This window comes from Tympanuchus pallidicinctus, unplaced genomic scaffold, assembly GCF_026119805.1.
Source record: "Tympanuchus pallidicinctus isolate F22 unplaced genomic scaffold, pur_lepc_1.0 scaffold2, whole genome shotgun sequence".
Classification (NCBI taxonomy): Eukaryota; Metazoa; Chordata; class Aves; order Galliformes; family Phasianidae; genus Tympanuchus; species Tympanuchus pallidicinctus.
In genome coordinates this window covers 29362979-29387522 of record NW_026294721.1, presented here as the reverse complement: position 1 = coordinate 29387522, position 24544 = coordinate 29362979, and the positions used below count along the sequence as shown (strand labels likewise).

At 41.5% G+C, this 24544-nt stretch overlaps 1 protein-coding gene across 3 annotated transcripts; it reads right to left on the bottom strand.

Moving 5' to 3' along the window:
• Positions 1–2369: 2369 nt before the first annotated feature.
• On the bottom strand, positions 2370–23879 carry UBE2D3 (ubiquitin conjugating enzyme E2 D3). 3 transcript variants are annotated; one of them, XM_052683119.1, is made up of 8 exons: positions 23634–23879; positions 9991–10054; positions 9874–9905; positions 7658–7735; positions 6782–6887; positions 5320–5413; positions 4771–4820; positions 2370–3701 (listed from the first exon to the last, which is right to left on the bottom strand). In XM_052683119.1, exons 1-7 carry the CDS (start codon positions 23655–23657, stop codon positions 4772–4774), a joined length of 447 nt encoding a protein of 148 aa, XP_052539079.1. In that variant the 5' UTR covers positions 23658–23879; the 3' UTR covers positions 2370–3701; position 4771. The 3 variants fall into 3 exon arrangements, with proteins under 3 accessions (XP_052539079.1, XP_052539080.1, XP_052539081.1); XM_052683120.1 differs by lacking the exon at positions 4771–4820 and having other exon boundaries at positions 23634–23770; XM_052683121.1 differs by lacking the exon at positions 23634–23879 and having other exon boundaries at positions 9874–9919; positions 9991–10050.
• Positions 23880–24544: the final 665 nt, after the last annotated feature.

The window sequence follows — 24544 nt, the reverse complement described above, 5'->3', positions numbered from 1 at the left end:
GGCACTAGGGTAAAAATAGCATCATTTCAACAACACAAAGATTTGCAGCAAACAGCGGGCTTTTTTTTTTTTTTTTTTTTAAGGAAATAGAGAGGGCTGGGGGGATTACCTTCACCTTCAGGGGATTATAGTGTGGCCCATGTTCCAATGAAATAATCTCTGTACCTTAAGAAACTTTCATTGATCATGGATTATTTCCCTCATTCCCCTATTCCCCTGTTCCTACGCCAGTTTGTTTCATGCCAACCATTAACATAACCAGCTGTCTTAGTATAGCCCTTTAAAGGTACAATGCTTTTTTTTTTTTTTAAACCTATAAACAGAAAAAGATCTTCAACTGAATTCCAACCTTTATAGTATTTTAAGTGCTATTAAAGACTTGTTGATAGCAATTCAGAATAAATTTTCGGTCCACAATTGATGAGCCTAATGAATCTGCTTCAGATTATGATGCAGATAAGAGATATTCTTATAATAGTGAAGCATTTGAACTAAAACTTTAAGAACAATTGATAGAGATTGTAGAAAAGACTAAAAAGTTAATTAGCACATTTCTGGTTGCAAATGTTTAAATGATCAAGTCAAACTAATTAATGCTAATTCTTTTTTGCCTAAGCAGTTATCAAATCTAACAGGACTGGTACAGTTTACACACTTACATTAACCAGTTGTCTTTTAATCAATTGCCAGACTGCAGTTCCATCCCTCCAAAGTAATCAGATTGTATTCTTGTCATCTGCTTAAAACCACTTTTGTTTCAGAAATACTTTGCTTTTAACATCTTTGTTTTCTACAAATACCCTCAAATAAAAGCCATTTACAAAAAGAGATTTTGTTCAATTCAGTACTTTTAGGATGGAGTTGACTAATGAGCTGAAGCTATTATTCTCTTTGGCATCCTAAACTAAATTTTCTAATACAGCTGGGCAGGACAACTCAGCTTCAATGCTTCCCAAAACCCCCAGTTTTCACAAGCTCAGATCATACTTTTTGTTGCTCCGTATGTTTCACTAACAACTGCTGGACAACCACAACCTTCTGGACTTGTTGTAGAAAGACTTACTGAGGTAATCACTAATTAACCTTTTTGTTCTGGCAGTTCTTGAATTCTTCCATTTCTTGCTGGGCTCACGCAAGCCAGTTTCTTTCCTCAGCACCCCCTGCTTTTAAGATTGAGCCCCAGTACACCTTCAGGGGAAGCCTACACACTACCCAAGACTGCTTTCAGGACAGAACACTTATTATTTCCCATCGCATAACAGCATATTATCTGGCACACATGTATAACACCTACAACATCTACAATTCACCAATCACTCTTCCATCAAAATACATGCTTTCCATATCACATACCTACCAACAAGGAGTACATGAGAAATACACAGCAGTCCAGGCAAGATTTCCATCTTCCATGCCACATTTTACTATCTTCTTTCCTGAACCTCCCTCATCCACACCTCGAGTTTTACAAAGTTTGGTGCCTTTCATCTCACATCTTCCTAGTTGATCACAATCGTAATTTCAGTGGCTATGGCTCCATAACAAAGTAATAAGCACTATATTAACACAATTACCACAGAGGTAAGAGCAACATATTTGCCAGGTTACAGATACATACTTTTACCTCAACTGCAATGCTATTTGGCAGCTGCATTTCAAGTATATTCAATTTCAGAGAACCAGCACAAGTAAAAACCTTTGGTTAGCAAGGCAGAAATACTACACAAACTGCAGCTTCACAAACAAACCTGTAAACACGTCATTCCAGTGAGGCATGCACCATTAAAGACAGCCTGGTTTTCTTAATTTCAAGCCAACTTTAAAGAAAAGTTCATCTTCATAATTTAAAACCGGAATAAATCATTTCCAAACTACATGTTCAATTTTTTTTTTATATATAAAAATTAAGGTTTAACATTTATTTTACATCTAGCTTTCCACATCCATGTGGGGACAAGGAATCAGAACGTACATAACTATAAGCTGTGCAAAAGTGGTGCCGTGCAAAGTCACAGATGCACGATAAACTGACAGTACAAGACTAGAGAAAATGAAGATATGGATGTTAAAATGGAGACAAAAAAAAAAAAAAGCAAGGTAATATATGAAGGAACAGGGCAGGAAACAGGAGAGCCAGATGCTTAATAATGCCCTTGTTGCTGCAAAGATAAACTAATGGCACAAGACAATGTTTCTTGTAGAACAAAAATCCAATAGCAATGAGTCTTTATTCACGTTTAGTCACCTGACATGAGGAAAGTGTCTGTTGCATTAAAATAGTCATTAATGTAAATGGCAGCATGGCTGAACAAGTCCTTTCCAATGGTAACGAATATCCCACATAGTAAATTCACTTCAACACAGCCTCATGACAATTCCCACATCAAAACAGTACTTTATTTTATATTTTTGCCTCATGATTACTCCCATATTAAGATCTTTCAGCTGTCAAGCGTACAAGGTGAAGAAAAAGGTTCTCAGTCAGCAAACACAGGTGCATCAGGAAGCATCTCCACAATACACCACTTCAGACCTGCTGGGTCCCAAGTCCATCCTTGAACGCTGGGCTCCCAGCACCACGTGTAGCACACTACTAAGGCTACACTACTATGTTAGCTTATTAATTCTGCATACATCAGGCCGAACAATGTGTCAACCTGCAAAAGACTGAGCATTATAACTGAAAATGGCAAAAGATTCACTCTATTGAACTTCACATCATTATTTGATGTTAAACAATGAGGCAAATCCCAACAGTATATACAAAAACCAGCTTTGCTTTTACAAAAGATTTTGTTTCCCATATTGATTAATCCAGGCAGCTAACTCATTGGTTTATGCAACTTTATTGAAGAAAATAAATCAGTTACTAGTAGAGCTATTAGTTGATCACTCATCCATTTACAACTTGCATCATTTATTCAGTGCTATATTAAACAGTGTTTTGGAAGACAGATTAACTAATAGCTCCAAGCCTCCTAACAAAATTTAAATGAATTACAAAAATGTTCTTAGACCCTATTTTGGAATACAAGGGATGTTTGACTTCCAATTTCCATTCTCTGTAAAACAAGAACTGGTCATTCCTTTATTGACATGCATAAGATACATCACATTTTCTGTTCTGCTGATGCTATAGATTCAGTACCAATTCTCCAGACATATCAGTTATGAGCAAATGTATATAATAAAACCTCAGTTCTCTAACACTAGGTTTGTAACAAGATGGATGTTGCTACAGCAATGTTACTTCTTTGATGGGAGAAAACTGAACATCCATCTCCTCTCACCCCTTTCAGGTGGTATCTTCAGTATCTGTTAGAGCAATGAGGAATGTATTTTTTTAATCTCATAACCAAGTTAGAATGAAGACATTGGCCACATAATACACATGCTCCATTAAAAAAAAAAAATCTGAATCTTGGGCAATTGTTCTTGTGTAACTACTTTACAGATTCTAAAAGCAGTTATTGTCCAAAGCTGGAAGAACTAAAGTCTTCTCAGATGAGCATGTGCATGAATGGAAGGAGGTAAACAAAAAAATAAAAAAGATGAGGTCTGATAGGGGAGCAGCCGGATAAGAAAATCAAAAAAGGAACAGTAATTTAAAGTTTATTCCAGCTATAATGCAGGTTATTCTGACTTTAAGGTAGCATCACATGGCATACTTCTGAGTCCATTCCCGAGATATTCTGTTGTACCTGCAAAGAACAAGAACTGAGTTACTGTCAGGATGAAAATAACAATTCCCTAAACCGTTAATCATTAAATATTACTTTCACCTCATCTCCTGATTGTCTTCACATGAAGAAAAGTCTCCTTTTAATAACATAAAGGGAAAAAACCTCAAACAAATCCCTCCCTAGACTAACCAAGATGTTCTTAAATTTATATGAAACACTTCAAACTCAAGTCAAGCATATTTGCTGGAGGTCTGCTGTGAATAACTACTCAAGTGGAAGGTGTGAATAACTACTCCAGTGGAAGGAATACAGACCATTTGGAATAGCAGGGGCAAAGGGAGTGTTTTGTTTAAATATTGTTCTTAGATAAAGATTTCAGAGGATCGATCACATGCCATAAGTAAAAATTACTTGGTTAATAATATCACTGCATTTAGAATTTGTCAAATTTCTTGTTTAACAGCAAAATAATAGTAAATTTTCTTCATACTTTGTATTTTCTTTCCACATTAATATACTGCTGAAATAATTTTTAAAAAGGACAATGTTATCTTTAAGTATACTACCTCCACAGGAACTGAGCTGACAATTAGTTTATACTTAACTCCATGCTTGTCAGTAAGAAGTTAATTTTCAACTATACAAGCAGAACATAATCCCCATACATTTTTCTAGTCTGCAATATATAAAAGACACTGGTGAATAACAGAAGTTGAAATTTGAATTGCCCAAAATTTTGCATACCTATGCATGAGGTCTGATTACACTGTACTGCTTCCAGGGCATCACTTTTAATGAAATTCTGGCAAAATCTGGGTAAATACTTGACAGAACAAGTTGACAAGCTGGCTCAAACTCAGTAATTATTTCACTCTTTTTGTTGTTGCCATGCAAGAGCAATATCTGTGAGAAATAGTGACTGGCCAATACATTTCACACTAACCACAGATCAAGCTGTTAAATATTCAAGTTCAGTAACTGGTCCATCCATTATCTGTTAGTTAATCCAGTGCCTTAAAGCATGCAGCACTCAAGTGCTGACAAGTTCCATTTTGTTAAATGCACAGATATGTGCAGATATTCTTACCCTACAGCATAGCGTATTTCTCTGTCCACTCTCTTGCTAACCTATTGTACCTAATTGGACAAGTATATTTAGCATTAATATATGAAACAAACAAAAGCTAATTTATGTCACTATATCCGTGGAAGAAGTTTAAAACATGTAAGGAATAAAAACAATCATTTCAACACAGATAGGGACAACTTATGAAGCTTTGTTCAAGGGGAAGTTTCCAAATTAAAGACCAAGTTGCTACTAAAATGGGCATCAAAACAACAGAGCTGTCTTTTCCTCCAAGTATCTGTCTTACTTACACATAATAAGTCAATAAAAGGGGCAACATGTACTTTCAAATACTGCCATACTTGTGAGAAAAAGATGGCTTCCTTCTCCCGTTACTTCAAAGATACTAAGCCCCGTTGTTTAAATTACTATTGAAAATAGATACTACTTTGACACACAGCTCTCTGCACTTCAGATTTCCCAGTAAAAGACTTGCTTGGTACAGCTGTTTGAGAAAGCACTCTTCACCAAGTTTGTTACAATACTGCTCTTATGCAACTCTGTACTTACTTGTCTCTGTCTGTTTTATAGATACGTGCAATCTCTGGCACTAGAGGGTCATCTGGATTTGGATCACATAACAGTGAACAAATGGATAAGAGAACTGTAAAAAAAAAAAATATATATATATATATATACACACATCAATTGCAAAATAGGAGCAATCACATTTAAGTACAGTTCTTTGTATTAGCACAATGTCAGAACACTCGAGAACTCAAACAACATCTCTGCTGACATATGACCAAAATAAATTTGCAGCCCATTTTAAATAAATAAATACATATGAACACAACATATGAATCACTTAGAAGTTCATAATGTTGTTGTCTTTGGTTTTTTTTTTTTTTTTTTTTTAACGAATTCTGGTAACTTTCAGTTAACAAGCAGAAGAACAGCACCGTTGTTTATCCCCTGCGCTGTGATGAAAGGCAACAGTCAATTTAAAGCATGTTATGTATTCTGATGACAAGAATATTCCATGTTTTAATTACCAAAACTAAGTCTTATTCATTTACTTCTGATCACATTGATTTTTTTTCTCTGTACTAAAGACAATTTACTCTGTTCCGCACTGATAAAGCTGCAGGTAGGTTGTAAAGAAGAGTAACACTGATGCAGTCTGCAACGTCCACTCTCACAGAAAAACAATAGTGACAACATTAAAAAGTAGGGTATCCACATCCAGATCACAAACCTACACCTTGCACAGACAGGAATTACAAGTTCTGTAAACAAAGGAGTACTTCAATGGATCTTTTGAAGCTACAGTGACCAGTACCTTTGAAGCAAAAAAGAATTTGATCATCATGAAAACATTCGAGCACTCAATGTTATTTAGTACATTAAAATGGAAAAAAAAAAAGACAAAGCTTCTACTGCAGCATAACACCAATGTATCCTAAAGTATAACCACAAAGTTTAGTTCATGAAATTCATGCAATGCCAGTGCACAGCAGCTGAAAGCAACATTTATGAAAAACCACTTTTGTTAACTGTACAGATGTGACAACACAGCGCAGCATGCAATCCCAGACAGACTCAACAACAACAAAAAAAACCAACAAACTATGAAGACTTCATTACTAAAAATGAAAGTCATCTTTAAATTGATATGCAAGTACGTATTTTTATGTACTTTTGGAGGGCAGGAAACAAGCACTGTCTCCACTTTAGGTTGGAATACATGACCACAATCTTTCTTCAATCCGAATGCTAGTAGTTTACTCTGGGACTAAGCTAGCATGCTCTGCTAAGAATAGTGCAGCAAATAAGCAGTCACATAAGGCTTTCAAACAGCCAGTCAGAAGAAGGTATTTGAAAAAACAGACCTTCATTTACAAATATCTTAAGACATGATTATTACATTGGCAAAAACACAGACTGGATTTAAAGGAAAACTCAAGAGTATTAAAGCTAAAAGCATAGTATCCAACACCAAATGGAAACATCTCTTCCTCACAAAAGTTACCTTTAGAAATAGTTAAAGCAGGAGACCATTGTGATCTTAGAATATCGAGACAAATGCTGCCATTACTGTTAATATTTGGATGATAGATTCTTGTTGTAAACGCAACCTGTAAAAAAAAAAAAAAAAAGTTTGTTTTGACTTATGACAACATCATCTGTTCTCAGTCAAGCTGTCAGTCAACTCAATTTCCTGCTAAAGAAAATAATCGAGCAGTTAAACCCTAGATTCATAGTAAGTACTCTCAATATCCAGCTATCACTCCAATTCAGAGAGAGGGCAAGTGGTAGGCTGTGCTTTAATCACAGTTCACTGCATGCTGATGAAGATGCTCAACCAAAGTGTCTGAACCATGGCAACAGTGCCATCGTGAAGCTAAAGAATTACAAATGTTATGGTTACTTCTAGCATGCACTTTCATATTGTAAGAAAACTGGCAGACGTACTTTTCTGTAGTTTTACCAGCTATTATTATTTAATAACTACAGCCAAAAGCTAACAGATACAATCACCGACTCCAAGAACTCACCAAGAGTCATGTTTTTATGGAATAACCCAAACAGCCATACTGTATGACTTGACTGCACCCTTAGCAAGAATTCTGTTGCAATACAAAGCTAGTAAGCTTTCCTAACAATCAAGAAAAAAAATAAGATGAAACACTAACCCAGGATGTTCAGAATTCATTAATTTTCTCTGAAAAATGTATGCCAACATACCTACTTCTGTTGTAGAGAGGGACCTGGGCATTTAAGATACTATAAGAATGCACAAAAAAAACAAGTCCTTCACATCATTAAAACACAGATGTTGGCATTTTCTATCCTTTAGTTAGTTCCTTAAAGACAGCTAACACCACAAATAGAAAACGATACTTACCTTCGGTGGTTTGAAAGGGTAGTCTGTAGGAAAGTGAATTGTCAAGAAGAATACACCACCCTGATATGGACTGTCATTCTGCCAAAGTAAACAAATAATTCCCCTATTATCATCCTTAGAACAAATTCCAAGAAGATGTTGTTTTTAAATACATAAATCAACTTGTTTCAATGGTTGAACTGTCTATTACATCAGTGTAACAGACGTAGTTAAAATTCAATTACTACTTCCTTAGGTATGTGATAATGACCAGACATTTCTCTTTCCAGATGGACCTCTCTGAGCTGATGCTTCAAAGAAAACTTCTCTACCAATTCACTTAGAACAATTTGGCAAAATTACCTCAGTTCCCCTGAGATGGCCCAATTAAATGGCAACAGAGTGGAAATGCTGCCTAACACGTTCAAAAACAAATAGTGTTTGGAGTATATTTGTTATAACCACCCAATTTTACAACAGCCAAAGGCCTCCCATAAGTTCTACCTTCAGCTTAGGTATTGCTTAGCACTGCAAAATATTACCAACACATAGCTCATTAACTCCTTGCTCCATGTTTTTTTTTGTGTGTGGTTTTTTTTTTTTTGTTTTTTTTTTTGTTTTGTTTTTTTGGTTTTTTTTGGGCGGGGGGGGCAGAGGAAGAGAGTAAAAAGAAAAGCATCAAGATTAACAAAACACATTGAGATTAAAGAGATTTCTTCCTCTTTTACAGAACAGAACTTCAACATCAGCAGGTATGGGAGTGTACTGCACATTACCGCTGTTTAAAGTGAAAACTACAACACAACTCCAGGAGCACGGCTATCAAAAATGAATGTGGGACACTGTACACTTCTGAATTACTTGTTATCTGAATCTTTATATTCACTGTACAAACATTTCACACCAGTGTAAGACGACACTATGTCTTTCTCAGTTACATAGAAGCAAATGAAATACTGCAGTACAACACATGGGACTAAAACATAAAAACACACAGGTTGTAACTCCTGCACAGTTCTGTATCAAAAACCCAGCAACAGATGTAACCTCTTGTATGTGGTCAAGGGTACTACATGAGGCTTTAAGGAACAACCCCTTTTCTTCACATTTTAGCAAGTGTGGGAGCAACCTTCTCCCAGAATACGTTAAAACTGAAGTTGACAAATACAAGCACTCTTGTATCTTATTAAGAAAATCACAGCCTTTGTAATATCCGCAGAGCAGGAATGCCAGGTGACTGGTACTACCCTTGAAGGCACTAAACAGCACCAGGCGAGCACTAGAGCTAACATCACACTGTCAGGCCAATTTTGAAGCAGGAATACAGATCTTTCTGATTGACACCAAAGAAACCACAAAGGGAAAGAAAGGAGCTGTACATTGTTAAACCACGAGCTAAAAATAATAACGCCATTTTAAGATTCAACTGATGTTTAATACCTTATGACCATGCAGACACCAGGTACATAAAATCAAAAGCAATGCAGCACAGAACATGTCTTGTATTTCAAATGATTTTTATCCTTTTGAGGCACTTAGTTACAATCAGTGAGGACCAGGAACTTGAGAATGAAGTCATTTTTCCAATGAAGTCAACCTCTGACATGCAAACTTTCAGTGGTGATCTACTTAAAACACGCTTGTAGCTATATAGAAGTAGGACAATTCAGCATCATTGATACTTAATTCCTCTAAGCCTCACCAGAAGCACAATTCTGGGGCTCCAGGCCTACTGGCATCTGATACTGGTCTCAAGTTATAAAAAGTTTTCTAAATATAGCTAATTAGCCCTGAGAATTGCAGATATCAAGCGCTTGCATGTTATGTTTTTAGTTAGAACAAGTATTTGCCTTCTTTAACAAGGAAATATGAATACTCAGGTTTCAGTTGTGTACTGTACATTTAACACACAGGATTCTCCTCAGTCATAACTCTAAGTGTAGAAACAGTTAAATGCAAACAAACTTTCTAGAAATAAGGTGATAACAGCCAAGATTGTTCTAGAAATTATTCTATCCCCAATATGAGTTCTGGTATAAATACCCCAGCGGCAAAATTGTGTTCAGACTGATTATTTTTCCTCTTTTATTTTCTGTAACTATAAGAAATACCTCTAGACCTACTGCCTGATAATGAGAGTTTTAAAACAAAAAAGCAAAACAGGGAAAAAACACACAGGTTCTTCCTGAATAGGATCTACTAGTTGAACATTACATCACAAGAATTAGAATACTTACAGGTCCCATAATTGTGGCTTGCCAATGAAACACTACAAAAGAAAAACTCCACATTATTATCTAGGCATGGTATGCTTTGTGTTAATAGAGCAAAACTAAAAACCTAAGATTACTTACTGTCATCTCCAACAGGACCTGCTGAACACTGTGCTGGAGGATCACGAGCTAAGTCACTAAGTTCCTTAGGAAGAAACAAACAAAAAAAAAGATCTGTTCAGAGAAGAAATGCTAAAGAATTCAACAGTCATTTTCAACTCATGGCCAACAAAAACCTCTCAAAGTTTTTCCATGTACAAATGCAGAAGAATGTGCAGTGACAACTATTAAATCAACAGATCAATATCAGAAACATCTTTGTAAAAGACAACCGGCTAAACTGAACACAAAGGTCAACAATTAAGGTAGCTACACTTTTTCAAATATCGCTACTTTTTATTCCTCTTAAGACACTCCTGTTGGAAAAGGGACAAAGAGAACAGGTCACTGAGCCTGAAGTGGGCTAAGTCTAACCAGTTTCTGATCATGATTTCCAAGGATTAAGTCTTAGCCAGAGAAGCGTTAAGCTGGGAATGAGAAAGCTATGGTTAGCTTTCATGACACAGAAAGCACTGTGTGTATAGCATTCAATACTAACATTCAGACCAACCAGAAACTCAGTTGCTTTTTTTCCCACTGCCTCTAGCAAGAATACATTTTTCGTAAGATAAAGCAGACAAATGAATTGAAGATACTGACAAATATCAGAACCAGGCAAAGCATCTACACATTTTATTTTAAACTTTACATTCATGACAATTGTGCCTTTAAAATTCTGAATAACTAAGATGCAGAAAGCAGATCCCCCCGTTCCCTTGTTTCACAAGGAACCAAAACAGAAACTCAGAATGAAGGTTTCCTTGTCTAGTACCAAGATCACAGTGATGAATCTCAGAAGTCCTGGATTCATTTAAACACTCTGTAGTTACTTGACTGGATGGTGTGTTTTCTAAGAAGATGTTGGCTTTCAGTTACAGAACGCAGTAAATAACTTCTCTCCCCCCCGCTGCTTTTCAAAGCTAATAATGGCTTCAGGAACTTGTGTAAAACTGCACTTGTCAAGGCTTTCCAAGTCACAAGAATGGGGAAAGCCTTCAGTCCTTCTCCCAGATACTAGCAGTCGCACCCAAGTCATTTACTACAGGCCCACACAAGCCATTAAAACAAGAACTTTCCATTACATTCTCAGACTTTTAAGGAACGCAGACACACTTACTAGGTTGGAAACACACACACATTTGGACCAGATAGCAACCAGGTCTCCCTGGGAAAACTCTGCTGTCTATCTTTTAGATTTGACAAATTCTATACTTGATGAAAAGTTAGTAAATGTAAACCAAAACAAAATGAGAAGAAAAATGCATTCCTTCCAACACGAATACCTTGTTCTTGCAAACACAGGAAGAGAGAAAAACACTACTCCAACATATGTAGGTTCTAAGAACACCGGAGATCATCATTTCCCCTCCTTATATGTGCTTTCATCACCTTTCTAATTAACAAGATTTGAATTTTGCACTGGGATGAGACTGTGCAGAAAAAAATGGAATTGTATCAGTTTTCATAAGCAATGGCACAGTGGAATGAGTGTTCTCATCCATTTCAGTGCTGCAGTCATCTGTGAGAGCAGACAACAGCTCTCTCTACAGCACAGAAAACTCCTTCACAGAGCACTCTTCTATTATACAGCACTTCCCTGTTATTGATGGGGGGTCCCTGGGACATTCTTATTTCTGCAATGAAATCTCTGCTCTGGTCCACGTGTTGCTCCATGGACTTGCTAGGTTAGATTTAGACCATCTATGTAAAGACAAAGAAGAAATGTAAAAACTTTCATATTGAAAGGTTTTTTTTTGTTTGTTTGTTATTTTCAGGTTTCCCCTCAACATACACTTAGCAAATAAAGGAAGTCCTGGTAAGCAGGCTGACTTCTCATCTGAATGTCTTTCCAATTACAAGAACTATCAGTTGATTGTTTATGATATCCGGGAAAAAAATTCCCCTGGCTGTGTTTTGTCCCTTAAAATAAACTGCAGCAAAGGAAGATGCAAAAAGACTATTGTTGTATTTTAATGTACTTATGCTGTTATTACTGCATTATTTGATTTAATCTGGGAAAATGATCCTATTTCTGGAAAACTATTATGGGGACTAGGAACTATGAAATGGCTCTTCACAAAGTTCATAGAAATTACGAAGACAGGAGGGCAAGAAAAGACCAGCCTACAAGTGGAAAGCCAGAGGTACAACAGGCTACAGAGTTCTTCTGAAAGTACTATTGTCTTCAGAGAAAAAACAGCATTCAGCTTAAAAAGCAGTTGACAAATATATTTTAAAACAGAAGAGAGATTTGAGTACATCAATAATTCCAGCAGGAAAAGCAAGTAAGCAGGACTGCAAATGTAAGAAAAATATTTAAGAAGTGTCAGTAAAAACTTCATGAAAGAAAAAAAGGCTTCAGTAATTTTCAAACTGAAACACGCGAGCTTGCACGCTCCAGTAATCGAAGACTCAAAATACAGGTCCATAGAGAGTTAGCCCTTTTAACTACGGAAACGAGTCTGGGGAACAGGCAAGCCATGATTTTCATAAACTAAAGGTCTCAAGCTTTGTCTGGTCCAAAACACTGAAGTACAAAAAAAAAAACCTAACTGTGCTAAACAAAGAAATTCAAAGTAGAGATAAGGCTAGGAACATGATACATTACTCAGTATTTCCACCACAGAACAAATGATTTACTGACTAAAGTCAGAAATACAAGAGAGTTAGCACTCATTCTTGTATTCTCTTCATGATCCCTTAGGTACCACAGCTATAAGAATAAAATTGGGAAGGAAGCTGTTTGTCTCAGCAGTGTAAGTGTTGGAGAAGAACTGAGGCAGATACAAGCAACAGCAGCCAGTTCTTCCTGCTCCCAGTAACACCAAGCTGATATTTACTCAGTTGGTAGTGTGTGACACCTCACAGCTACACAAAAGGAGGGAGGGTTTTTCTAAAAACAGGACACAAAGTTCTCTCCACAACTTTCAGAGGTGCCTGCTTCTGAAAGCTACAGCTCTGCTGAACGCAAGGGGCGAACTGGAAGAACTAGAAACTGGGCAGGCACAGACATACGGCTGTGACACAGCGCGTTTGTACAGAAAAGGGAGGAGACTCCTCTGCAGCAACCCAGCAGCAGACCCAACACTGACCTTCCTCTTTAGCTCAGCCACTGAAACCAACCATTCCACAACAGGCAAATGCTTCATCTGACAGTATTTCCAGAAGCAGAACTAAGCTTTTGGAACTAACCCATCTCTCACTAATAAGTTATGACCACATCAAGTTTCACCTTATCAAGTGGTGTTTAATATTTAAGAATACAAAATGCTAAAAATGTTCCCTAGTGCTGCTCTAAGCATAAGGGCTTTATGATGTTCGCATTTCTTCTGCTGCACTGCCTATCTACAGCTCTGCAGCTTTTTGCTTACACCCAGTTTCAGTGGCGCTTCCCTTTGTTAAGGTATACACCAAGTTGCATCTCAAACTGCTTTTAAAATACCCAAAGCAGAACCCACGCTTTCCTGGAGCCAGCTGCTCTATTTTTCATTTTCCAGGTGGCTTAGGAGAAAATAGGTATTTTCCCAAGAAGTCAATTCCCAAGGCTTTATGTGAAAACGTTTGCACAAAGGCTGGTTCAGGGGTGCACTGCACACCCACTTGGAAAGGATGAGTCTTGAATTACAGCCATGACTAGTAGTCCCTGGCTCCGCCACAGGTTTCCGGTGTAGCTCCAGTGTATCACCACTGTGCCCCAGTTTCCAAATATAAAGTTGTGATAGCTCCTGCTCCTCCCCAGGGAAGATTAGTCACACAGCATTTCGCAGGTTAAGCACTATTTAAGGATCGAGCACCCATGCCAGAAGACAGTGGTAGCATGTACAGGATGACATATAGGTACAGTTTTGCACCAGTTTTGGAAAAGCTACAGAAAAGTGGAAGTACAACAACATCAACAGACAGCCTCGCTTCCACACCACATGCCATGGTTTACTGCCAGTTTCACATTAAGACTGTAGTAATCGTAATTTTACTGGAAAATTCTCACAAGCTTCTCTGTATAAGTTCAGTAAAATTAGCCAAAAAATAAACCAAACACTTAAACCACTAACTAGCTGCTTGTTTTGCATGAAAATATGCATACGCTTCTATTGGAGATCTGAAACAGTGGCACGTGACTGTGAATGCAGGACTATGATCCCAGGTGATATAATAAACGACAGGAATACCACTTTTCAAAAACAAATTGACAGAAAAGCTCTGAAGAAGCCTCACACAATTCCTCTCCACCAGTTGCTTACAAAAAGGTTACAGAAGTTATTCAAACGGTGAAGAAAATTCAAAGAACGTTCAAAGAATGACCGAGGATGCCTCACCCAAAAGTACAAGCAAGACCGTGAAGGTGAATTCTTAAGGCAACGAGCTGCTCTTCTCACAAAAGCATCCAAGCCTCAACAAATCCAGTAGCAAATGACTGCTTGCTGCATAAGCAAGCTGCCTTCCCACATGCAACCAAACTGAGCAGTCAGTGCCAGCCCCTTTGCTTCCCACTTCTCAGAACTCACGCTCCCTGTGGCTCCACTGCTGCATTTTTCTAGTTTAAGCTGGAAACAGCCAGAGCTTTATTTTTAATGATGGTAACAGCTTAACTAAAGAGTGGCAAAACATCACTCATCTTCTCAGCCATAAATGCACAGTTAAATTTAATACCAGTTTACAACACAATTACTTGCTGAAATCATAAACTAACAGCTTTCTGGTCCTGTCAAGAAAGAACAGGAATGATTTGCTTTAAGTTTTTAGATGCTAATTTGTATTGCATCAGAGGCAAGGAAAGGTAACAATCAGTTACACCAGAAGTTTTTTTAAAAAAACAACAAACCAACATCAAGCAAACAAAAACATCACTTAAGCCAAACAGAAAGTAGCATTTATTAATCCGAGTGTTTGTCTAATACAGTCTCTCATAAACAGTTCAAACACTAAGCATCCAAAAATTCATCACTCTATTAGTCTTCAGCCACCAGCTCACTACTGAAAACAGCTTAAAAAAGAAAGGATTGGAAGCAGCTATAAACAGAGGGGAAGAACATTTAAGCCTGTTTGAAGATTAAGAAGTGTCAGCCATCAAGAACTACTGCTTTATCCCACACACCTGCATTCACAACATTTGTTTCAACATGAAAATGAACCATCCTTGGATGCAGAAAATAACAGCTTGAAAAACATGGATTTTTAGGCTGAATAGGAACACGCTGGTACAATATACATCACAAGTGTAACCAGCAAAAAGTTATCAGTTTTAAACAAGCTGGCCACTTGGCTAGCATTTAAAAATAAGGATTAAAAACACTATGTACAATGATAATGCATAATAAAGATGTTGAAGTTCACAGAAAACAGAGCAGAGTACTTCTTAAGAAATGCAAGGCACCACAACCAGGAACTTAACAGTGGTGATAATCCTCATCATCATTGTTTTACATGTTGTACTCTTCTGACTTGCCCTTTCTTCAGTTTTTACTATTAAAGCTTTCAGCTTACCCACTGCACACTGCTCGCATTATCTAGCGACATTATCTAGCAACAATATCATAATACTTACTAAAAAATAGACACTGAAATACCTGATCTTTAAACGTAGGAATCAAAGGAGATGCCAGATTGATGTGTAAGTTTAATAAAGTCACTTTGTGTGCCTGGACTGTGATACCAACTACTCCAATGTCTACAAGCTATCTTTTTCAAGAACCTATCTTCCACTACCTGAGACACTGGTGAATGAGGCTATTGTCTACAGCTCTTCTCACCTGATCTCAAGTTTGGAAGGTGTACAATGTAGGTAATGGCTTCCAGCAAATTTCACTGTTACAGCAGCTGAAGTGGCACTATTCTACCCCCAAACTTTCCCAGAATTCACCTCTGCAAACTGGCAGATGTGACGGGAAAAAATGGTCACTCACTAAAGGTGTTCAGAACAGACTTTGAAAAAGGTGGCAGCAACTCAACTACAGTTGGGCTCTGGACTCAAAGGCATGGCTTTGTTTTACTCCAAAGTAACCAAAATCCATAGAGCTATCTTACCAAAGACTAAGAAAATCTGACCTCTTTACTCACTTGAATTCTAATGTGTTAACAGCTACCATTCCCTGAAAATAACAGCACTACTAAAACACACGCTCTCAGTGCAGGACACAGACAGTGCACACAGACTAAGATGTTCTGAAGGATAAGTGCAAAGTACCTGTTAACTACCCCTTAGTTCAGCAATAACTGGGTATTTCACCTCTGCCTTTCCCAAGCTCTCTCCTACTAGAACCCTGAAACTCGTCATGGTTTTGATTCACACATTTCTCCTCTGAGAACCATACTTACCATCTGTTCTGTGACCCAGGACTACAGGGCAGCATTCCCAGACAAAGGTCAGCAGTGAAAGCCAGCCGCAAGGGGAGAAGTGTGCTATGCCCAGCTAAACTTAACAGGATGATTGGGGAAGGAAGGGGCACATTCAATTCAGCAGATTATCTCAAAATGATACACTTGGAAAAAACATTCAAAATGAGGCACCATGATCCAATCACCACTGCTCAGGAATGAGATTTTGGCACAGCAACAATTTCACAGCAACGCTGGCTGGATGCTGGGCTTTGAGGTGAAGGCCTCCCACCATCTTGCTGCCCAGCATTCGAGGCCCTCACTAGAAGCAGCAAGTATCTGGGATTCATATGGCACACCAGAGTTCACTAGGCTTCATCAAATAACCACCTCGGGAACGGCCATGAATGGAGCAGGTTTTAACAGAAATAACAAGTGGCCTTAACTGCGTGCTTAACCACTTAATTAAAGATGCAAGAATTCTCCTTGTTCTCAAGAAATGCATGGAAAAGAGGACCGTGCGACAGAAAGTCATCAAATTAATATTGTGATGAACAGTGCCGCATGACGTGGAGTGCGGTTAATCTGTTGTTTAGAGGTAGTCTGGAAGACCATTCTAAAATTTAAATATTTAAATTAAATGAAAATCAACTCTCCTTTAACCAAGTTCTTTTGACTTTGTCTGTTCCTTGTTTTGCATTAATTCCCAGACGCACACAAAAGCCAATGACAGACACAAACCATTACAGGGATATTTCATGAATGTGACAGCGTGTCCTTGTGGAGGTAATTCTTCCACCATCTTATTTAGAGCTGTACAATTCTGCTAGCACCTTATGCTCTTGTGTACAACCACAGTGGATCTCCGTACAGAGCAGCAAGTGGCAGAGGCAGAACTAAGGACATAGCAGGAAGGTTGAATCTAGATGATCATTGTGGTCCTTTTCAACCCAGGCCATTTTATGATGACTGTCTGGACAATTAGGTACAATTAGGTACATCTGCTCATATTGAGCCAATGATGTAAACACATTCCCAGGTAGTTACTGAGGTAAACTTCAGATGCTCTGACACTTGTCTCAGCTATCTAGAGAACACGGATGTCCAAAAGGGTTTTTAGGAGGACAGAAACAACAAAAAACCACAACAGTGTTTATAAGTGTATTTATGAAGAGACTGCAGCCGCCACCCTGAACTGCTGCAACAAAACAGGGGGCACCACTTATCTGGAAAATCATCATTCAGCAGATTCTCCTACACTGTTGAATAAAAGAACACAGCAAGCCCAAGTCTAAGAGGAGAAAAAGTTTGCAGTCATCTGACTTACAGTACCGGCTGGCATTGTTACTTGGACAGGCAAGCAAAGGCTGGGAAGTATTACCTTAGCGCAGACTATTTACAGGGAACCCGAAGATGCTGCTGGCAGAGGACAAACCGCTGAGCACCTGGCCAGCCCAGCTGCATGGCACAGAGGAAGCTCCCCATAAAAGCAGCTGAGTGCAGCACACAGCACAGCTTTCATGCCCCTTCCACCCAGCTGACCTACAGCACGCCAGTACCCACCCCCAGTTCTGCTGCAGCTCTGGAGTCCAGATGCTCGGGAAAGGATTAAACTTCTGTTTCAACACTGGGTCAGAGCATTTGCAAAGCAGTCTGAAATCCTCCTTTTCTTAAAACTAGAACAAATAATAACCGATTGTATTGGGAAAAACTGGAGGAAACATTGAAGAAGTCTACTGTGCCATGTCTCTCAAAGGGATGAGGGTCAGAACAAAGGTTTCCTTTGCACAAAATTTTAACATCAAAGCTCACTATTGATGAGAAGGTTCTCAATAACATTTAAAACAACACCAATAATAAAAAACATCTTTCTCTTCAGCTTTCCGTCTGGAATCCTGCAATGCTCTGTGCAGCTCACTCTTCAGTAATAAACTTTGTCCCAAAGTGTTTCACAAAGGGTTGAGAAAAGCATGGATGCCAACTTTAACTTATGAACATAATTTTAACTAGCTTTTTGAACGGCTTGCTCAGCACAACCTACTACATTTCATGTAACGGCACCCCATGAAAAACCCACTGAACATTTTCTGGAAAAAAAAAAAAAAACACCAACAAAAACCACCTCCAACACTTCCCATTTAGAGCTTGAGGTATTAAATGCAAGCTCAGGAAGTTCACAAAACTATCCAGCTTGTGCAGTTCAATGCAGAATACACTCTACTCCTGTCAAGTTGGCTTTAACAGGAATTGTGTTTAAGAACGTGCTGCTGTATGCAAACTTATACACATTATTACAGCAGTTCTCACTTCTTACCCCAGTTAGTTTAGTTTTTTCTGCATATTATACAGGCAGCTGACTAGATCACCTCTGTCACAAGAGAAAATGAACACCTGTAACTCAAATGTTTCAATGTAAGCTGCAGCATATTAGCCCAAACCATCAACAAAAGTCAGCCTATGCTGAGATAGACCTAACAGCGGAGTGCAGACCACATGCTCCCATCTGCCAGCTCTGACGCACAGGGGAGGGACCTACAGCAGTAACACCTACAGCAGGACGGACAGTTAAAGCAGCGAAACCTTAATATCTGCAACAGAAAGATTTACCCGAGATGGCGCATCAAGACCCTAATCTGAACTGCACACAGGCTCTGCCCCTTTTCACTCCCCTTCAGCAGCTGTCACCATGGCTCCGCAGGGCGTAGAACCTCTGTCCCCTCCTTTCCTCCTCAGCTCAGCGTAGCCCAGCCGGCACAGGGGCTGCTGCCAAGCTGCTGAGATGCTCAGGGTGGGGGGGGCACAGAGATGCCTTGGCCAGGAGGCAATTCACTGCTGCACTTTCTGCAGCTGCTCGTACAGCTGTTTGCAGCCTTCCCCCGCCTTGGTTACCCATTTTCTTAAGTGCAAAGAAGGGCATTGCTGCTATGGCTCTGCTTACTGACTGCAGGCAGCTGAAGGCAGCTCATTTCACAAAATTCTACAGCAGCTCTCATGCAGAAGAGATTCACGTAGGGAATAATATCAAAAGCACTGGCTTGCTTTCAAAAAACAAATCTTTAAAAGCTGGAATGATCGTAAAGAAAATGCTGGCCATACAACCTTTTACCCAGTGCATTATCCCACCCAAATCCTTCAGCACAGCACAGTCTGCTTGTAAGGTATGCAAGTATCTATCTAATGGCATATTGATCTCTGAAGTTCTGTAAATTACATAAGTGAGATTACAGCCCCTTCCTCCGCCCATCCCAAAGCACACATTTAAAGATCTGTGCCGACTGGGAACCCACTTCACAAGCACAGTGCCCAGTTAATGGGAAGAAATCTTTACATTCCTGCAGCTTAAACATCCTAGCTAAGGAATCTTTAATTTTCCACTGTCATCAAGCATGACAGGTTCTAAAGTAGGACCTTCACAGTGAGCACTAGACTTGAACACGGGTAGCAAATCTACCAACTTCAGAAGTATTACTTACATTTTAATAATATTCGTTTTGCAGTACAAATGTAATTTCTGACTATCTAATCCTAAGCAGAATTTAACTGATGACAGCTTTCAGCTGACACTAAATAATTTTATTCTAGTTTAAAACAAACAAGCGAACAAAAAGGCAAAGTAGTTCCACACTAGTTCTACCCCAACAATACACAGTAAACCTCGTGATTTGAAAACCCCAATCCAAGATGACCTTTCTAACCACAAAGTGGTGAAGCCACATGGTGTTATCTACTTGGGACAGAACTTGGCCTATCCAGGCATATTCAAAACAGTTACAGTGAGTGAAATAAGTATCAAAACACAGTGCAACACATTCAGTGCATTCACAAAGGTTAAAGCATTTAACTGATCTTTCACCAAGTGTGCTTCATTAGCTAGCTAACCTTACATTTCTGTGCTCCAACCATATAAATCCAGACTTATTTCTAGACATTAATTCAAAGCATAAGAAATTTAATAACTTCAAGTTATTAAATAATGTTGAACGAGCCCAGCAAACTAAGTCTGAAACCACCTCCCAAAATAAAGTAAAGCAGCTTTTATTTAGAGATGGAAACCTCATTCCCAGGAGCTAGCTTTTCTAGTTAAGCTCTTACATTTTTGTCCCAAGTTAAAAACAAAGGTGGTTACAAAGAAACACACTAAGTAGGTTTTACAACCTTTTACCTGGATCACCTATACAAAAGCTACACCTTTGGTAAAACTGACGCAGATTTGTCATGCTACCTTCATCCCTGCACAATGCATTCCATCTCTTAAAAAATATTACTGGCTCCAGGGTTAGCAGCATCTCTTACTCCAAGCATTTGGAGGGTTACTCCAAGGGAGGAGGGTGGGGGGGAGAATAAAGCTGCAATTAAACACACGTCTAGAAACAGTGCTGGAGGCTGTAACCTTGAGGAAAATCGTTTTTCAGCCTCCAGTCTGCCACTGCCAGTGGAAGCTCTGCATCTGTACTTAAGCACAGATAAACAGTTTTGCCACCTTCAGCCTTTAGCTTCCAGGATGCCAACTCCTCTGAAGTTTTTCCAATAGATTACCCCCAACACAAAGATGATGGCTTGTACTGTGTTTAACCAAATGGACAGAAAACACAGCTGGCACAAGCTTTGTCAAGGATTTAACAGAAAAAGCATTTCATATATACACACTTCCACCTCCTGCATTTGCTCTACATTTAAGTCTTCTATACCACTTCACTGCAATGCACATCTATAGCGCTGAAAGAATGGCTGCATATCAATGACATCAGCTCCACAGATTTTACCTGTTTTATATATTCTCAACTTCACACTCCAGCATAATAAAAGTTTCCCTGCTCTGGAGATGTAACACATCAGAGCCGGAAGTTGTCAGTGCTGCAGCAATCATGGGATGCATGCTTAGCAGTCACCACTCAAGGCTTCCAAGAGCGTGCAGCACACACGTAGCAGGCATTTACATACAAGCTCCATTTGTTCCACTGCCATTACACTTATTTAGGGGAAAAAAAATGTCATTCTTGCAAAAGGAAGCCATTAAAATTAAGATACTGTTTCCCATTATTCCATAGCAAAAGTACTTCAATGGTATAATAAAACAGCTGCCATTCTTCTGTAAAGCACACCATGTCAATAAAACAGAGTTCTGCCAGTTGAATGCAGGCCACTCTCAGGGCAGATGGCAAAGACTTGAGGATGAGATCCAGCATAACATCATCTTCCTGAGACCGGCTGTGTACCTGACAATTCCTTCTGCTGGGAGAGCTCCAAAAGCACGTTCCAAAAGCAGGGACCCAACATAGCAATTCTTGGGTGCTTCCATGTCTGAGCCAAAAAGCAGTCTGTGAGTTATATGAGAAGGAGGGGGTGGTTATATGGTGAATGCGTAGCATGCTTCAGGTTGCATTCACATGCTGCAACACAACCTGAGAGTCTGATTTATGAAGTGTAATAAAGGATTTTATCTAAGTCTATAAAGATGGAATCAAAGAGCCTAAAAGTACCTTCCCCAGTGTGTCTGGGACGTCATCAGCTGTAGATGACGAGTTCTCACCCTGACAGGCAATGCCACGAGTCAGACTCAATCAGCCATGTGTGATTACAATGCTCTGAGGTCCTGGTCTCTCTTTAGCCTGCTCTGACCTGGTGCCAACTGCCTACTACAAAGAAGCAGAGTTTCAAGGTCTGATCTGTGACCTTACAGGAGATCCCAGATCACCAGCAACAGAGTGCCATTCCCTGGCTTAACAAAGTAGTAATATTAAAATCTGAATTCAAAACAGCTCCACTACAAAATTATTTCTCCTATTTTTTGGATCCCAGCCTCAATCCCAGTAAATATTTTTATCAGAAACCATGCTTCGAAAGAAAGCAGCTTGCAAGCAATGCTTCCAGTCTGCTACACATCACCATTTTGACGTTCCAGGTGGGGAAAAACAAAATTGAAACTGTAAACCCCACGTGAGTTTGGAAGCCTATCCTCTAGCACCCTGTGATGAAATGGACTAAAAATAACACCTTCAAAACAAACACCAAGCCCACACCAAAAACCTTGCACCAACCCTCTGACCCTACACCCCAGCACTGGGGGAAGCACGACCAATAAGGGCCTGAGAACCACAGGCAGCAGGCCCAGAGCACACAGCCGGAAAGGACTTTCTCATCCACAAGTTACACTGAAGTGTTTTAAGGTTTCCACCACCACGTTACGATGCTCAGAAAGGCAAACGGCCCCTCTATGTAACCATCATCACTTCGCTTTAACAGGAAACTCTTACCTGCAGCGCCCGAGAGCGTTTCATAAGCACGAGCTGATGACAAAGCACCCAGGGAGGGTCCTGGCTGTGCACAACTCGAGCGATATCACTGCCAATACGGGGAACAACTTCAGACAGCAGATTCTAAAGAAACTGTTTTGAAATCCTCGGGAGAGTGCGGCGACTTGAAGACACCCGTGAAAGTAAAACTAATCAGAAGCCAACTTACAGTGCTCGGGGGCCGTCCTCCCACCACCGAACCATACCCGAGAGCCCGCTGCGACGGGGCAGCACCCCGACCCCGCTCACGGCCGCGGGCGCAGCCCGGCTCAGAGGCGGCACACCCCGCGGCCCCGGGCCGGGCACAGCCGCTCTGCCATCTTGGCGACGACGACCGAGCCGGCGCTCCCCGCTCCGGTGAGGCGACCCGGGCGGCGGCCACTGGACAGAGCCGTCCCACCAGCCAGCCCCGAGCCGGCGGCCTCCTTCCTTCGCCGGGAACGATTTATGTTATCATCACCGCGGCATTTTTTCCGACTTAGCTGTGAAGTCGCTCCGCCCGGCCCCGATTGTGCAACGGCGGGGCCTCGGCGCGGCGCTTCCGCTGCCGGTGGGGCCGTGCGGGGCGGCGGGGCCGAGCCCGGCTCCGCGGAGCGCGGAGTGTGCGCGCCGCGGGATCCCGGAAAGGGCCCGGAGCCGCCGAGCCGCCGCCATCTTACAATGCGGGAAAGGCGCCGCACGCCGCGGGGAGGCCGGGAGGACCGCTCCGCGCCGCGGGAGAGCTCAGAGCGCCCGGGGAGCCCCATCCGCCGCGGCCGAGGCGGGCGGGAGCTCGGCGAGGTCGAACGCGAGCGGCGGGGCCGTCCGCAGGGCGGCCTCCGGCCGGCGGGGTGCGGCGGCGCCGGCCCGGGCCCGGCGGGGCGAAGGGAGAGCGGCCGGGCCGCTGTCGGCGGGCGGTGTGGCGCAGCGCCTCCATGATGAAACGACAGAAAAAAAAAAAACAAAAAAAAAAAACAAAAACAAAAAACCAAAGCAAAAAGAACGGCGAGAAGCGAGGGCGGGGCGCGGGCCGCTCACCTTGTTGATGCGTTTCAGCGCCATTGTGTGCGAATGCCGCCGCCGCCGGGGCCGTCTGTGCGCCGCGGTGACTCCGCGCTCCGCTCGCGCTGCGGGGGGGCCGGGAGGAGGGCGCGAGGAGGAGGAGGAGGAGGAGGAGAAGGAAGGCGGGGAGGGGGAGGGGGCAGCCGCGCCGCTCCTTCCTGCGGAAGCTACCGGGGGGGGCGCCCGAGCGGAGAGTGGCGGCCAGCGGAGACCTCCGGCCGGCGGACCGTGCGCCTGGGGGAGCGCTGCGTCCGCCGCTTCCCGTCACCAACGGGAAGAGCAGCAGAAGGAAGAGGACAGCCGCGGGGCGTCACCCGACAAAGAGGAGCAGATAGGAGTCCAAAGACAGCAGCAACGGCTCCGCCGTTGGCAGCCGGGCCTGAACCCGGGGGGAGGAGGGGATGGAGCGCGCCTGACTCCAGCCACACCCCAGGGCCGCACACGGGAGGGGCGGGAAAGCGGCGTCTGGGGGCGTCGTGGCTCCGCCCCCACAGCGGGGAGGGGGAGTGTCTCGCGAGAGGTGGGCGCGAGTCGCGCCGACGTAGAGGAAGGGAGGGGTGGTTTGGGCCCTGCCTGCTTGCCGGGCGGCGTTTCTGCGGCGCTGCTGTTCCTCCTCCCCCCGGTACTGACGGCGAACCGCCGCCCTGCCCGGCATAGCTCTGCGCGCACAAAATGGCCGCTGTTAGGCTTGCATCGCTGCTATGACGCGGCGGTATCCTTCCGCATGAGTGCACTTCGCACCTCTGCGACCCTGTGTCATTGCGCTGCTGCGGAAATAAGCGAGCCGCGCGTGCTCGCTTCTGCCCTTACAGAAACGTAAATTAAGGCAGCCCCGTCCTGGGCTCACGGTGCTGCTGCCCGCCCGGCCGTGTGCCGCAAAGGGCAAC

Coding starts and splice junctions, on each gene's coding strand:
- UBE2D3 (XM_052683119.1), bottom strand. CDS start 23,657: ATGGCGCTGAAACGCATCAACAAG. Junction 9,906..9,990: donor AGGTCCTGTTGGAGATGACA/GTAAGTAATCTT, acceptor TTTCTTTTGTAG/TGTTTCATTGGCAAGCCACA. Junction 7,736..9,873: donor AAGCCACAATTATGGGACCT/GTAAGTATTCTA, acceptor TTACTTTGGCAG/AATGACAGTCCATATCAGGG.